The sequence below is a fragment of the Alligator sinensis genome, unplaced genomic scaffold (assembly GCF_000455745.1).
Source record: "Alligator sinensis unplaced genomic scaffold, ASM45574v1 scaffold500_1, whole genome shotgun sequence".
Taxonomy (NCBI): Eukaryota; Metazoa; Chordata; order Crocodylia; family Alligatoridae; genus Alligator; species Alligator sinensis.
Window position 1 is genome coordinate 422,950 of NW_005842740.1, and position 17,079 is coordinate 440,028.

Below are 17,079 nucleotides of genomic sequence, written 5' to 3' on the forward strand. Positions count from 1 at the left end.
AAAAAAGCTTGATCACTTCTCTACTTAATGAAAAAACACTATAAGCAACAAGCTAAAACAGCTACAACTGGAAGAAACCCAGTTCACTGGTCTGTTTACCTCTCATCAAACAACTCAACCTTCAATATGGAGAAGTTATTCTACACTTTATCTAGGACAATGTCTCAAGTAAATTCTGTGTAAAGAATCAAAGATACAGCGCTCAGTTGGGTATATTTAAAAAGTGAACAGAGATGGAGAAGTTTTTCTGCAAAACGTTATATCATCAAACTGGTTTTAAGAACTCTTAAGAAGTCATATACAAACTGAAACACAATCCCCATTTTTCTCTTTGCCAAGGAGCCAGTGCACATTTTGGATAAGCTGCCACTTTTCATGAGGTGTAAGAGAGAACATTAATACTTAAGCAGCCATAGCTGTTAGTGTCACTAATGTAGTTTTGTTCTGTATTTAAGCAATAAACTAAATGTTTTCAAACAGCCCACATGACTGCATCAAACAAAAAATTAGATATTAATCCTTCCAAAACTTACCAAGTCTTTAAATGGCTGTTTCTCGGGGATTTCCCATTCATCACTGATGGTCATGTACCTAGAAAAGTGGTTTGATCAGTTAGACATATTGCAAATACCTCTTATCAGAAGCAGAGAACAATATTTTCTGCGGGAATAAACATAGGCCAATGTCTCAACTCACTTGTCAAAGTCCGTGAAAAGATTGACTCTGAAAGTATGCTGTTTGTCCAACTTGTATCCATCTGCATTTTTTACAGCATCAACAGCATGAGCTGGGGACATGTACTCCAAGAATATATACCTGCAATAAATCAGTGTAAGAATGGTCATTTAAGTAGCCACATACTAGGTATATGAACTGATAGCTCAGTCCATTTTTCTGGCCCCAAGTTCAAGACTTGGAAAAAACGGTTTTGTTGTAAACAGAAGAGATTGTGAAGATATATCTACACACTAGAGCTGCACTACAAGCTACGCTCAAATGGACAGATAAGCAGCTTTTCTCAGTTGAACAGCATGCCATGCATAGAAGTGGGTGAGCCCAAGATTATACTAAAAAAAGAAAAGAAAAAATGTAATAGACTTGGGGTCTTCAAGACAAACCTACTGCTCTCTTCTTAAACCAAAATTATATCCAACAACCCTGTCCCCTCCAATTCAAGTTAAATCTGACGCCTAGTAGAGCTAGAATTGGTAGTACGAATTTTTTTTTTAAAAGGTACAAGACTGTTCTGAAAAGCATATCTTGACTGAGAGAAAGTCCAAAGGGTGATATCATTATTACAAACCCATGAAATTGATATTAAAGTTTGATGAGTTATTTTATTTTCTCCAATTGGTCCTACTAAGTCTTCTTCCCAACCTGAAAAGGCTATGCCAGCCTTTCACCACCATAAGACACACACACATTTGTTAACTAAGAATGTCTTATTTTTACTTCTCTATCACTCTACTATATAGCAATCAATAAGACCTACTTCCTTTCTCCAAGCCCTATAAAAAGTGTTCACTTTCCATTTGTTCAACTCAACTACAATTATTACCCTGTGGACAGTACTGCAGGAAGCCAGTTAGCTTTTAGTGCTCCTCAGAGCGTGTGTACATCACTAACACAGCATAAAAGCAACAACACGGCTCTACCGATACCATCCTCTGCTACACCATCAAACGTTCAGACCACAAATATCTATCAGCAATCAAAACCTAAATTCTGAGCAACTTTTTGGTTTCATTTTCAGCAGAAGGTCTCATTACTCACCCTTTTGTCTTCCCATCTGCTTCTGGATAGAATTCATTGATAATTTTCCCAAACTTGGAAAAGATTTTGTGGATGACATTCTTCAACTTCTCAAGTCTGTCTGGTCCAACCTGAGGAACATTATCCACTACAATTACTGAATCAATTCCATCTGCTTCCTGTGGCCGGTCTTTTAGCACATCACCAAGTAATTCTGCAAAGAGAAAGAAATCAGAAAAAATGCTCAGACACTAGTCGCTGGAATGGAGAAGAGAAAGAAAAGTCAAAATTTCATAGCTGGTTGCAATCATCCTTCTTGTACTTCAAGCAGTTTGATAGTAACCAAGAGCCTAACTAGAAGAAGAAAACCAGAAAGTGTGTACAACAATCAAAAAAAGATTGAATTCACTAAAAAATTTAAATTGGTCACATTATTTTGGTCCTGGATCAATACTGTACAGCCATTTATATTTACTGAAAGGCATAATTCCTAAATACCAGTCTTTTGCTTGACAAAGTAGGAACAGTTTGCATTAGACAATGTTGCTAAAACAAAACACTGTGCTGAAACTAGTCCTAGAAATCCTCCAAACTTCTCATGAATTACATCTCTACAAGAGTTAGCCATGTTCTTTGTCTCTTATTGCAGTAATATCACCAGACCCAATTTACAACCTGCGGACATAAGATCATAGGACAGCAGGGCTGGAAGGGACTTCAAAAGGTCACCTAGTCCAACTCCCTGTTTACAGCAGAATCACCACTGACCAAACTTTGGGGTAAAGCGTCCATACCTGAAGACAGGACGGTGATCCAGGCCGACCTTGACAGGCTCGGAAAATGGGCGGACAAAAACCTGATGGCCTTCAACACCGAAAAATGCAGGTTATTCCAACTTGGAAAGAAAAACCTGCAGCGTGCTTATAGGCTCAACAGTGCTATGCTTGCTATCACCATGGCTGAAAGGGACTTGTGGTCAAACACGACCCCCAAGATGAACTTAAGCCATCAATGGGATGTCACAGCCGGCAAAGCAAGCAAAAAAACCTCTGGCTTGCATCCATAGATACTTCTCTAGCAAATCCCAGGATGTCATCCTCCCACCGTACTCAGTCTTGGTGAGGCCACAGCTGGAGTACTGCATCCAATTCTGGGCTCCAGAATTTAAAGAGGATGTGGAGAAGCTTGAGACAGTCCAGAACAGAGCCACATGCATGATCAGAGGGCAGGAAAATAGGCCTTGTGATGAAAGGCTGAGAGCTACGGGACTCTTCAGCCTGGAAAAGCACAGGCTCAGAAGGGACCCTGGTGGCTGCCTATAAGTATATAAGGGGTGTACATCAAGATTCAGGGGAACACCTGTTCACCAAAGTGCCCCGAAGAATGACAAGGTCAAATGGTCACAAACTCCTCCAAGACCGTTTCAGGCTGGACATAAGGACGAACTTCTTTACTGTCTGAGCCCCCAAGGCCTGGAACAGACTGCCACCAGAGGTGGCACAAGTACCTACTCTGGACTCCTTTAAGAGTCAATTGGACATTTATCTTGCTGGGATCTTTTGACCCCAGCTGACTTCCTGCCCCTGGGGCAGGGGGCTGGACTCAATGATCTTCCAAGATCCCTTCCAGCCCTAATGTCTACGAAATCTTTGAATCAAACCAACCCAGCTAAGCGTCTGTCCAACCTGCTCTTGAAAATTGCCAGGGGTGCAGATTCCACAGTTTCTCTATGTAGCCTGTTCCCAAGTTTGACTCCCCTCATAGTCAGATTCCTCCTAATCTCCAACTTAAATTTCTTCTTCAACATGCCTACCATTTTCCCATGTCAAGTCATCATCATAGGATTCAGGTTGGGAACTTATGCTCATTCAAAACCCGACAGAGGAAAGTTTCCTGACAGAGGAAAGTTTACTTACACCATGTTTAAAAATGGTTTAGCAAAGATATACATACAGTTTTTGTTCATCTGCAACCTCTCTTGACAACCTGACATATTATCTTTATTCTATTCATCTTCCTAATCACCCCTAATACACTACCCTTTAAATTACTCAGAGGATTCTATTTGGTAGGATGCCCCCCCCCCGAGCAACAAGTTTCTCTAACTGAACAAGGATATTAAAAGCAATATAATCTTTAAACCAATGGTACTCAATGCTCTTTTGAACCAGGACCCATCTGTAAACACTGATGGCCAGTCCCAACCCAGTAAATCAGGGGTGGGCAAAATATGGCCCATGGGCCAGATGCAGCCCACCAGGTCATTCTATCTGGCCCACAGGGTCCCTAAAAAATTTAGAAAATAAATATTTGTCTGCCCCTTGCTGTCTGTCATGCGGCCCTCCATGGCTTGCCAAAACTCAGTAAGCAGCCCTCCGCCTGAAATAATTGCCCACCCCTGCAGTAAATAGTGCAAGTAAAAAACAGTCCTCTAGCCCTGCCAGTGCCCCTTGCTCCTGACCCACTACCTCCCACCCCCAGGCAGGGGGTGTGTGAGGCAGGGGGACACCCAAGCAGCCCCTTGCAGGCTGAAACTCTGACAGCTTGCAAGGAAAAACCCAGTTTCCCATGTTTTTCTCCTTTAAAGGAGAATCCATTTTTTAAAATTTGTTTGCAACCCTTCCATATATTCTTGACACACACTTTTGGGTCACAACCCACAGGTTGAGAAATGCTGCTTTAAACCATAATGCTGTGATTGAGACTGTACCTGCCTGGGACCCAGAACAGTCAGACATACAATTCCTACCGAGGCCAGGACTTAACTCTGCAAATGGAACTGCTGTTATTTAACAAACTATAGTTAAAAGGCATCTCTCAAGTTAAATTATAACCACCCATTTGTGCGCACGCCGTTCTATTAAAGGCATAAATGATACATATTCAACGTATCCAAGACACAGTAGACTACAGTTCCCAGAGCAACTGTAACATCACTCTAATGTACTTGTTAGATTTTATACTCTGCTGCACAAAGGTTTCTGGGTATATCCAAGTCGAGAGATGTCTAACAAAAGCCACCTAAACTGAGGAATGGGGAGTTACTGCAAGTTAAATCCCACAGACCGAGCTAACACATGCACTGAAATCCATTAACCAAAATGGCACCTCCCAACTACAGAATCAGGACTGCAGTGACTGACCTAATTCTAGAGCATCCTCTTACACAGAGATGCTAGAAGTACATACACCTTTAGTTAAAAGGTTGGCAACCGATGTGCTCATATTAGAACTGTTTCTGCCTCTGGGTAAAACTGAAGAACAAAAGGGAGATTGCTGGGGAGGTATCTGGCATTGCCTGAAATTCAAAAAGTAAGCATTTATCAATCAGGAAGCTAAGCCATCTGTTATTTTAGCATGAATGGATAGACAATTTATATAGTAAGCCTTCTATACATTGTGCACTTTGCTTCACACAGTTCTGGCTTATGAATAAACAGAAGCAAACATTATCAAGACTACACAGGACACGCTGTCCTGTTTTAGCATACATTTTTTGAGCAACACAGTATCATTAGCAAGGTTGGCTATAAAGGGTAAATGAAAAAAAACCCTGTATGATTAACAAAAAAAGTGGAACAAATTAACATCTTGCCCGAAGTCTTTCACTTCTGCATCAAGGTATCAGGTCTGGTCTTAGCTGGAAGAGAACAATGATTTGAAAACTAGTGAAAAGGTGGCATTACAGAAGTCAAGAATTATATTCTTGATTCCTCACTTACGTGGGGAAATTTGCCTTGATTAAAGATAGCAGTACAAAACAGAGAAGGGATGGAATGCATCTATATCCGAGTTATTTGGAAACAGTAAGTAGTGAGTACTACTAACTTTGGATGAAGAAAGTCTTTATTAAAAAAAATGAAGACATCTTTGTCCCATCAATGAGTATTAGAGCCCAGAAACAACCTTCAGACCCACAGAGATCTTCCAGTGACACAAGAAAAGACCAGACAATATCCCTAAGTTTAGGAAACGCCCTTATGAATTCCTGGCAGGCCCTTTGAATGCATGTACATGCATTCACGTTAGAAGTTAAAAAGGTTAAAAGTAACAACTTGAACCAGTGACAAAGGGTGGAGAGAAATTCTCTTCTATTGAATTTCATTTACATGTCAGGTGTGCAAAGTATAGCAGTTTTCCTCATGCCTTTTTCGTAATTTAGAACAAGGGAAAGAAAAACAGTCAAAACCAAAAGCAACATACAGTTCTAAAAACCAACCTGTCCAGGACAACTCAGAGTTCAGGTGCAATATATGAGAGGTAACTTCCAATTCCCTGGTGAAACAGCTATTCCTTATTAAACAAACATAAGAAGTTGAACTGAGCTAAAATGGTATGTTTACACAGCACTTAACAATGGTATTCATTGACTTATGGGGTTCACAATGCAAAGACTGGCAACTGAGACCATCCTCCACTCAACTTCAATCACTTTTTCTGCAATTATACTGGGCAGGGATCCACCTGTTTAAGACTAGGCATTAAAACCTCTTTGCTATTGCCCAAGGGAAAAACTGATGCCAAAAGAGACAGCTGCCAAACAAATTATATTCCCCAACATACACAGCACTCTCAAGATGCACATTCAGAGCTTTCTAAGTCACTCTCTTTCAAAGAGTTCATATTTTTCTACAGAAAAAATTAAGAGCAAAATGGAAGCATTTCCAAAAGTGGAACAAGAAGGTAAGATACCAAAGAAGAGATGCAAGTCAGTTTAGAGTCAGATGGAACAATTTCCTCCTGTGAAGTCATTTATTTCTCCTAACCCTTCTCAAAACTAAAGTTCCCAGAAAAAGTTTCCCAGATACCTGGAAAAACTAAGTAATTCATTATGTTGATAGGCTTTCTGTAGGTCTGCTATCTATATCTGTCTGCTGTGTCAATCAGGACTGAATTAAGAGGTTTTACATCCCGTACAATCCTAAGAAAGCAAGTACACAAAAAATAAGCTGGTGTAACCAGTTCCTATACCACCCTCCAGAAACAAGAGGGAGGGGTGTGGTCCAAGATGCTGTGGTCCAGCTAGCCTCACCTAGTGAATACTCCATTGGGGACCATCAACAACAGGTTTCCTTGGGTCTAACTGGTTCACTGTGACCACCCTCTTTCCCAACCCGAACTTGACACAGCAGATGATCCGGTCTACTTAATCTCACTTCTTGCTGGATGAAGGCCAAGTAAGAGGAATTCACTGATGACTCGGGTCACAATCAGCAGTAAAAGAGCAATGAAACGAAGTGGAGTGATCCTCAAATCATTTTCACATAATATAGGAACAGGCACTGAAGATGTTGAAACAACCACGATTTATCACAAATATGGTATTAGCCTTAATTCAGTGAATTGGGATGGAAATATCACTCAATTTCTCCTTCAAAAATAGTCAACTCAACTACAATTGAGTTGCGAAGTTGGGAGGAACTACTTTCCTTTCAAAGGAAAGTAGTTTTCAAGAAGCAGATGGCCAAGTATAACCACTGACAATGATGCGGGAAAAGACAAACCTGTCTGGGTCTGGAATAGAGGTTAAAAACTTATCAAAAACCCAAACTCAGCCTACAGACAAAATAGGTCTCTCCCAAACTCCTAATTAAATAAAAAGCTTCTGACCACATACTCTCCAAGCAGTTTTGCACAATGGTTCTGTTCAGTTGCACAAAGCTGTTTTAACTGATGCATAAGTTAACACAAAGATAGCAACACCGGTGTCAGAACAGTAAATACTGGTTCAGTGCACAGCTGCTTACAGCATCCATGTCTCTGTGCAGTCTCACCTGGGTCATCAAGACCCCTCTATGAAAAGGAAGAGAGAAAAAAAAAAAAGAGAGAAGTATTCAACTCGTAGGGAGAGGGGAACACCCCCCCCCAGAAGCTGTACTCCTCTCAACTACGCATGGTGGGGGATAGATACGCACAGCCATTCTCCACATAACCTTGATGTGGAACCTCCAGTACTAAACAGAGGAGTCTCTGATATTTCCTTCTTAAGAGGTGAGCTTTGGGCAGATCTTCTCGACAACGCCTGGACCCTTCCCAGTCTCACTATTTCTCACAGTGCTTTATAACTCCAGGGTCTTAGGTCACCTGTGCTCTTCCATCCACACCAACTCCAGACATCCTCAGCCTTCAGAAGGGTATTTATCCCCAAAAGCTTGCAAAGAAGAATTTTCCCAACTACTTGAGTTGGTCTAAATAAAAGAAAATCAGATTGACGCAAAGAACCTTGTCTGCTTGTGTCCTTAGACCAACCCGCCCCCTCAAGTCACCTGAAGACTCACCGAGGAGCTGGAAAACATCCCAAATCGAGGGATTGCCGACAACAATGCAGCAAGCTCCGAACAAGCGTCACTGACGTTTGCCCGACGTGCCTTACACGGTCCCTGGGTTAGAACCGTTTCTAACTCGTGAACCACGGGGCCGGCAGAGGACGCGATCAAACTCTCCCGCTGCTGTCCTGGAGCGGGGAATGGGGAGATACTTACCTCTCCTTTCTTACTTCCAAGATGCATTTAGCGGCAGATACTTACCTCTGGTACCTTACTCCCGAGATACGTTTAGAGAGAGACCCGTGCAGAGCACGGACAGGACCAGCCCAGGCTGGAGCGAGTTGCCAACTCTGACCCTATTCCAGAACGATTCATCACACGATGGCGGGACATGACCGACTTCACGTCAGGAAGGCAAACACACGTCACTATCACATTTCAAAACCCCACCGGCCCACTGCATAAATCCAATTCAACACCGAACGTTTATTTGAACGGAGGTCCCATCGTCGATCTCCATGGGGATAGTTTCTCAGCCTGTGGTACGCGCACCCCTGGGGGTACACGGGTACCCCAGCTCTCTCTCGCCCCTTCCTCCTCTCAAAACCACAGCAAAAAATTCGGCACGCGCACACGGCACGGCGCTTTGAATTCCCCAGGAATAACCTGGCCTTCGTCCCTCCTAGCTGTGGCCAACATCCCCTCTAGCCCAGGCACGTCGAGTTGCGCACCCCTGGGGTAAGAGGTGGCAGCCGTCGTATCACCCACAGACCCACACCGCATCGGACACCCGTCGTGTCACGGCCGCAGCCCTTCTTCCGACGCGTGGCACGCCTTGCTCTGCAAAGATAACCCTCCCCACCCCCCGAAAGTTGAGTGCAGGGTACTCATTAAAAGGCCTCCCACCTTCCTCACTGATGTCGTCCACGAAGTCCTCGGGGTCGCTGAAGGAGATGTCATCCTCCTCCTCCTCCTTCTTCTCCTCCTCCTGCTGCTCCGGGGGCGGCTCGGCCTCGGCCTCAGTGCTGGGCTCCGGCTCCTCCGCCTCGGCCTCCTCCTCAGATTCTACCTCGGGCGTTTCCCCGGCTGCGGTCTTCTCCTCGGCGGGCGCGGGCGGCTGCTGCTGCTGCTCCTCCTCCTCCTCGTCCTCCTCCTCCTCAGGGCTGAGGCGGCCGGGCGGCCCGTCGGTGGCGGGCGGGTGCTCCGGGGACCCGGCCTCCTGCATGGATGGGTCGCTGCTGGGCCGCGCTGCGGAAAGAAAGGGGGAGGGGCGGCGCTGCGCACGGGCCATGTGCGCGACTCCCGGCGGCCACCGCGACGCGGCACGCACCAACTCCCGCGGGGGGGAAAGCGGATTGTTAGGGTTTTTTATTTTATTTTGAGTCACTCGAATCTCAACACACCGCCTCCTATGCACGTGGAAGGTAATGTTTGATCTCTAGTTACACCTCCATCCTCCTTTTTCTCTTCCCTTCCGTAGCGGCTTTTATTCCTGCCCTGCAGGGGCGTGTCCCCCACCCCTATTTCATTCGACATCTTGGTTCATTCCAGCATGGCGGCCTCCTCCCTTCACCCGCCCAAGGTGGGGTCCGACTGAACCAACTTTGAGTGGAAAGGTGGGGGGGTTCGTGGTGCCTGCGCATTTCCCCCATGCGTAGATCTAAAGGGAAGGTTGGGTCCCTCCGTCTAGTTAAATGCCAGTGGTGGAGTGAAGGCTGCTGTACAGAGTTTAGGACACGGATTGATGTCCCACCGATTCGGTGCGATGGATTCGTCCAAAGGTGGGGGTGGTGGGATTGAGTGTGTGGGCGCTACCACCTTCATCAAAGGGGGGGTGCACAAGGACAATTCGAAGGTGGTAGGGTCCACCACATCAGCCTACCCTGCCGTCTCGTGGTCTGAAAGGGGCTGCCTCTCCTCCAGGTGGCCATGACACTAGAGGCAAAGCACAAGCCTGAAGTGCTCGGTAGTAGGGACGTGCTGGGCTGTTTGTGTCCAGGGGCCAGTGATCCAGCCCCATCTGGAAGGGCTTCAGACGATTCATAGGACAGCAACTCTAATCTAGCCAGACCCTAAAGGGCTTTCTTAGCTGTGCACCCACGTGGGGCCCAGCCCCTAGCGCAAAGGGCACAGAGACATGCACGGTTCTTTGGGTAAATCCGATATCTTTTATTAGACCAACTCAATAGTTGGAAAAACTCTTCTTTGCAAGCTTTTGAAGACAAGGGTGTTTTCACTCAAAAGCTTGCAAAGAAGAATTTTTCCAACTTTTTTTAAGGTCTTTTTTTTTTTGTCCCCCAAGTCAAGTCAGCCAAATTGATTCCAAATGGGCTTCAGATGCAGGTATCGTACATGCAGGCCCAATCCTGGAGGCTTGGGGTTTGGAGGCCTTCAAGTTTCGCTTGCCCTCAGCCGTATGGCGGCAGGAGCAAGCTAGGGAAGAGCCTCCCATTTCCATAAAGTTGATGTGTAGCCAAGATCTTCCCACTAGGAGTAAAAGTGCGAGGCTAACTGCGCTACAAGGTACTACACCCTGCCACATTGGTCTAATTAAAGATATCACATTTACCCAAACAACCTTGTCTGCCTACGTCCTTAGACCAACATGGCTACAACCAACACCCCCAAGGGCACAGAGAGGCACTTCAGAAGCAATGGAAATGGGATCCAGCACTTCTTTGTCTGTAGCTCAGCAGTGCATCAGTAGCTGAGATATCTGCTGACCCTCTGACTGGTGCAGTGAGAGATACCAACTCCCTCAAAACTATTTAGGATTTAGAGGGATGCCATCCACTTGATGGGTGGTCACATTCAAAAAAGAGTAAAAGTGCAACTACACTGACCCTCCGCCAGTTTGTGATTTCACAATAGCATTTCCCTCTGTCAGAAATTATCCATCTTTCCACGTCACTGCCAAGGGAGGCTGACTGGTGACATGAGTATTTAGGAGAAATGGTGAAAGGATTCTGCCACAGTCATAAAAGAACAGGAAAGCAAGAGCAATATGTTCTCAAAACTCTTTAAGCCTTACATATCATTTTAACATCACTGTGATTTCTATAGTGAGGGTGTCCATTTATTTTCCACGTTGGCTACTGAGGTGACAAATAAGTGACTTTCCTAGAACTTGTGGGTCCATCACCTGCTTAGTGCCACTACAGGTCTGAGGACAAAAGAAAAAAATAAACATTTTAAAAGGTCCTGTAGTGACACTGTGCGCCATATGCAAGGTCAGTCCGCATGTGTATAATTGCCAAGCCACACGATAGCATCCTCAGGGGCTGTGTGCAGTTCCTGTAGTCCGCCACTGAACTTAGCAGGCAATCATCAACAATATGCAACATGGCATGTGTTGTGCCACAGCTATAGTCTGGATTGTTGTGAAGACTCCAATGGTGGAGGTTGGCTGCACACAGACCTTGCCCAGTCTGCAACCTATTCAGCAAGGTCCACTGACAGCGTGACAGATTGGAGCCAGATGGGCAGACTGTAACATCTGGGACAAGGAACTGTCATAGCCTGGGGTAGTGCCAGACTTGATGCTGTCCAAAACTTCACTCAATTCAAGAACTGTGAAGGGTTCTGGAGGGGTTCTGGTCTGGGGCATCTGGTGAAAAGTTCTTCATTGCTTTTGGAGGCAGCTTTTCACTCCTTTTTCCAGCGGCGCTCTTGCTACATGAAGTAGGTGGCTGGCTACTTGGTTGGGTGCCGTGGGAGGTGACTTGGTGTTGATGGCTGATGAGCCACTCCAAAATGACAAAGTAGAGTCCAACACTTCCAGATGGAATGGGTGAAGTCCAGCTTCTCAGTCATTTCCTCCTATCAAGCTCGGTGAGCTGCTTCCAATGATTCGATCGAGTGATTGGCCACATCTGGGTTGGCAGCTGACTCGTACAGCTTTAGCAGGGTGACACACTTGGGATCAAAGCAGGGAGGATAGACTGGGCAGCAGCCACATGGAATGGCCCACAGGCTGCTTTATAAATGGTGCCACAGGGATGACTATAGGCCTCTTCCACCTGAATGCTCTGGGTCGGTATTGTCACATTGCTTCATTCCAATGCCTTGCTATACACTATACTTCCAATGCCTTGCTATACTTCTCCTAATTAGTCTTACAGAAGTTCCACCCTTAGAGCTTTTGAAGATCGGGAGCTGGAGTCTGATGTGGACCAGAGATGGCCTGTGCAGGAAGTTGTCCAAGACCTGGCAAGATGCTGGCTGATATTTAAAGTAACAAATGTAAAGCAGGATGTGAAAAAAGTCTTTCACTTGGTTGTGGATACTATTTTGATTCTGCAATGGACTTGTCTACACAGAGAAATGGCTCAGAAGTCATTCTGCAGTCACTCCCCATGAGGATTCTCATGTTGTACATCAGTGGAGGCCAACCTTTTTGGCAGGCATATCACAAATTAGCCCTGTGCCCTCCTCAAGTGCCACTCTGATTACTCCTCCCCCAGCCTGATCTGTTGCTCTGTTTTCTGTTCCCAACTCTATCTGCTGCTGTGCTGCCTGTCCCTTCCCTAATCAGCTGTGTGCTACACAGAGGCTGCCTGTGCCACATGTTGCACGCGTGTTGGATGTTGGCCACCCCTTTTTTACTCTAGCAGTTGGTTTTTGGTCCACTTTGGAAATGGAGTTAGCCACATGGTAAAAAGGCATTCTGCAGATTAAGAAAACCCATACAAGGAGTTAATGCTGATGTCAGACCCTATCTTATTTTGCAATCACTTCTGTATGTAGATAATCCTTTGGGGGAAGAAATCAGGAGAATAAAGCAAGGAAAATCCAGCTTTGTAATTTTGTAAATTAGTCACAAGATGTCACCCTAACTCCATTCAAATCCAATTAACTGCTTATTTACTTGCAGTTGCATGTTTACTTGTAAGTTCTTAGAGAAAGGTTAACTTTTTTCTCTGAAGTGGGAGATCAGATACTTCAGTATCTTCCAGCTAAATCATTATGGTAGGTTTGCAGAACAAGACTTTGATTTTCTAGTTTGCAGCAATAGGTTAACGGAAAGTACCTGGAACAAAGCTTTGCTCCTTTCAGACTGACCCGTGCTCCTTTAATAACCACTCAAGTTACCATAAATACATGACTCTGCTTTCCCCTCTTTGCTTCTATAGTTTGTTCTTGGAGGTCTTTTCATTCATAATAGCTATACTTACTTTCAATTCCTCTCTTTTTTTTTTTTTTTCCCTTTCTGGTATAAATGTTCCTCACTTATCTGCCTCAAAGAGTCACTCTGGTTTTCATTGTGTCTCTTCCCATCCTTAGCAACATTAGGATGGTGTGGGACAGCTCCTTATACCTAGATTTCAAGTGCTATCAGCTGGAGGTGATTCTATAAGTGCTCTGATTTGAAGTGCTTGTAATAAAATTAGTTACAGGGATGGAAAGGTTTGCAAGAAATGGGCTCTTGGAATCCAGCTGTCAAAATACAAATGTCAAGGAGCTCTAAGCGTTTTAATAAAGTATATATTAAGGCTGTCACAACTGAAACTACTGATTCCTGTTTGTGGCTCTGTAGCAGCAAAAAAATACAGAGAAGTTCACGCTTTTTGAAACCTATGTGGCATTTCAGTTCTTGGACTCGCACCAATGGACTCCTTCAGTGACTGAAGCCTTGATTAACATTGTACCTTAGTACCCTTTATATCAACAGCATTGAGCCCCTGTTCTCTCTTCCTCTTCTAGTAATTATTATTACTTATGTTACAGCACAGTTCAGAAGTGTCTTATCCACCAAACGTGCTTCCTCTTATTGCTGTGTTTATAGTAAAAGTGGGACTGGGTCAATGGCTTATACTAAATCAAATCTTTTTTACCTTACTAAAAACTATTTCTGCAGTTGGATTAAGTTTTTCCACAATATTTTTCTGTGTGACTGTGTGTGGAATATAAACAGCAATTCTTAAAGAAGAGGGTATATTTATACAAGAACTTAAGAAGGGTTTATTAAACCAAGTACACTTCAATGGTGTCAAAATGAAACATGTAGTTTTCTGTATTAATTTTGTTTACCAATTGTATGCACATAAAAATATATCCAGAACAGTGAGTAGGGCCTGGTTTTCAGACATACTGGACACGCATAACTCCCTGATCCTTTCCTCTCTACAGGTAAGGGAGCAAAGAGCCTATCCACTCAGATAAACTCCTTCTGTCCCTACCACTCCATGCAGAAAAAAGGGCTGGAGGACAGCTCAAATAATGCCAGGAGGAGGAAACGGAGAATCAGTGAATCACTCAGATCTTTGTGGGTGTGGAAGCAGTCTGAAAAATTTCAAGGGAAAGGAGTTCAAGTTTACTGTGGCCTAAAGCAGGTCTTACTTTGTAAAGTAACCATCTGTTACTCTGTATGTACAATGCTATCTCTATTGTAGAATATTATCTTGTGTTCTACCTTTCAGAAGGTCAATTAATATAATGAAGATGAATTAATATACATATAGTACCTAACAATGCTAAATATTATTATAGGCAGAAGGTAGGTCACGGTGGCACCTTAAAGGCTAACTCGTTCAGAGACGCGTAAGTTTTCATAGGTAACAGCCTACTTCATCAGGTGCTGTTGCCGACAAAAGCTTATGCCTCTGAATGAGTTAGACTCTAAGGTGCCACCCTACCCTGCCTTCTACCTGACTTCAGACTAACACAGCTCAGTACTATAACAGGTAGGTAGCCTTGTATTTCATAAAAATGGCCAATGTTATATTCCCTGCTTGTTTGCCTTTGCTTTCAGGAGAACTGTTGTGCAAAGTTTGCATCTTACTTATTGTTTTCTAGGATTAGCCATACTGTTCCAGAGTAAAAATGGTTTATTGGTAAAACAAGACAGGAGTTATTCATGTCTGAAATCCTCATTTGGTTTAGCTTTAGAAAATATACTTGTGCGCCAAGTTTTCTCATGTTTTATGGTTTACTATGGTGACAGGATGGTGTTAGCTTCTCTATTTATTTGTCTTTATTCATGCCTCCTTTTTTACTGAATACTATAAATAGTGTTACAATATTTTTTTCCAATATCCTTGGAAAAGTCTGTTGATACCAATTTCAACTTGTTATTTATAGTGGCATTGCATGGAAATTTACATGAATCAGGTTTAAACTTGTTAGAAAGTAAGATTGATTTAAGACTGAAATTTAGGGAATTTTTTCACTATGTGCTTACATAGCAACTAAAGCTAAATGCCATTAAAAAGTGTAAGCCATACACAAGGAAGCATTCTTGAAAGTTTTCCTAGAGTTGCTCTGAAAACAGAGACCTTGAAGTATGACATGTAGATTTTCCACCAGAACAATTACCTAGAGTCCGGAGGTGGTTGAACATTTCAAGTTCATTGTTTTATACGACCTGTTTGCTTAATTTGCTTTTCATAGCAGGTAAGATGAAGCCTGCCTGGAGGTTTGCATCGCCAGTAGACATTCCTGAATGGCTATTTTGAAGGATCACTTCCAGTTCTCAGCACAACTTTGCTTTGACTGTTAAGGGTGGTACTTGAAGGTGGCTGGTTACTTATGACACATTTTTCTGCACTTTGTGTTGTTTTAGTGGTTGTTAACTGTAATTCAAATTCAGGGATTCTCAACCAAGGCTCTCTGGGGTGGTCCAATCCTTTGAAGGGTGCCATCAGGTGCGAGCAGATAAACTAGAGGTGAGGAGATAAGCAGATATGTTAAGGAGATAAATGTAGTCTCAGGCTTGTTTCTTCCTGAACCATCCCTGACCCCCCACCACTCGGCCCCTCTACAAGGTAGGGTTGTCAACTCTGTTTGAATCTATTTTGGGAGGTTTATCACATGCTGTAATGACATTAATGAGTCATTACCTTAGGAAAGCAAATGCACATTACTAGTACCAGAGCTGTCCCCAGGGGCATATCAGCCTGTATGGGGCAGGGGGACGACTGCCTGCAGAAGCCAGCAGCAGTGTCGGCAGTGCCTGGAGGGGAGAACGGGTGGCAAGTGGCTGGAGCTGGCAGCGCTGGGCAGCAGCAGAGCCGGCGGCTCAACAGCGGCAGTGCATGGCGGCCGTGGCAGGGCCTATACAGCACTGCCTGCAGGGCCCAAGGCGGTCACCCCAATTCGCCCCCCCCCAGGGATAGCCTGGGGGGGGGGCAAATTATATTTTTAAAACCCACTGGACTACTGCATAAATTGGATTCAACATGTAATATTTATTTTAATGAATGCCCTATCATTTATCTCCCAGGTGACCACTGGTGATGCATAGGGAGTGCATACAGGTGCATGCGCACCCCCTGAGATTGGCAGTGCACCCCTTGACTTGTGGGCAGCCACTCACCACCTCCCCCCTTGCCACCGACACTGCCCGTGGCACCTGCAGGCGGTTGCCGATCCCTGCTGGTTGCTGCTGATGCTGCTGGTGGTCAGTGCTCGCCACCTCCCACCCCACCGGTGACACCGCCACAGCCGCCTGCAGGAGCTCCCCGCTCGCCACCGTGCTGCCGCTGCCCCCCAGCCCCTGGGGGTGACTCTCAGCAGTCTCCTAATTCCTGCAGACTCCAGGGCAATCCTTGAGGGTTGGCAACCCTGCTACAAGGAGGCAAGCACCATAATACAGGCAGTGCTCGGACTTACCACGCAATTGGTTCCTGAAACATTGTAACTCAGAACCAATTTTCTCATAAGAATGTTATAAATGGGGGGACTGCAGACCCGATACTCTATTTTCACCAAAAATACCCCAGAATTTTGTACTCAGTCCATTATAGATGACTAATATAGCAACATTAATGTATTTCTATTGTAAATAGCAATCACATTGATTTGGAAGGACTTCTTTGAGGTGACTTTGCTGGACGTTTTGCAGGGCTCTTGGCTGGAGCCTTCTCAGGAGTCCTGGCTGCAGGTGTTTCTGAGGCTCGTCTGCCTCCTTAAAGAAAGCGTCCAAGGCCGTTTGGACAGATGTTCTCCCGGGAGAGGGGTGACGCAGCTACTTGCTCGCTGGCGTGGCGCCGCATCAGGTCAAGCGCTGTGAAATGGAAACCCACGTCAGAAAGTTGAAACGGGGTCAATTTAGAAACATTGT

At 44.6% G+C, this 17,079-nt stretch overlaps 1 protein-coding gene across 1 annotated transcript in view; it reads right to left on the reverse strand.

Annotated features, from left to right (window-relative positions):
* EIF3B (eukaryotic translation initiation factor 3 subunit B) overlaps window positions 1-9,309 on the reverse strand; it is a 28,592-nt gene extending 19,283 nt beyond the window's left edge. The window contains exons 1-4 of the mRNA XM_006034447.1: window positions 8,925-9,309; window positions 1,774-1,966; window positions 697-816; window positions 534-591 (exon numbers count right to left, since the gene is read on the reverse strand). Coding sequence (XP_006034509.1) covers window positions 534-591; window positions 697-816; window positions 1,774-1,966; window positions 8,925-9,309 — 756 coding nt within the window. The remainder of the gene's footprint in view (window positions 1-533; window positions 592-696; window positions 817-1,773; window positions 1,967-8,924) is intronic.
* Between the last annotated feature and the right edge of the window lie 7,770 nt (window positions 9,310-17,079).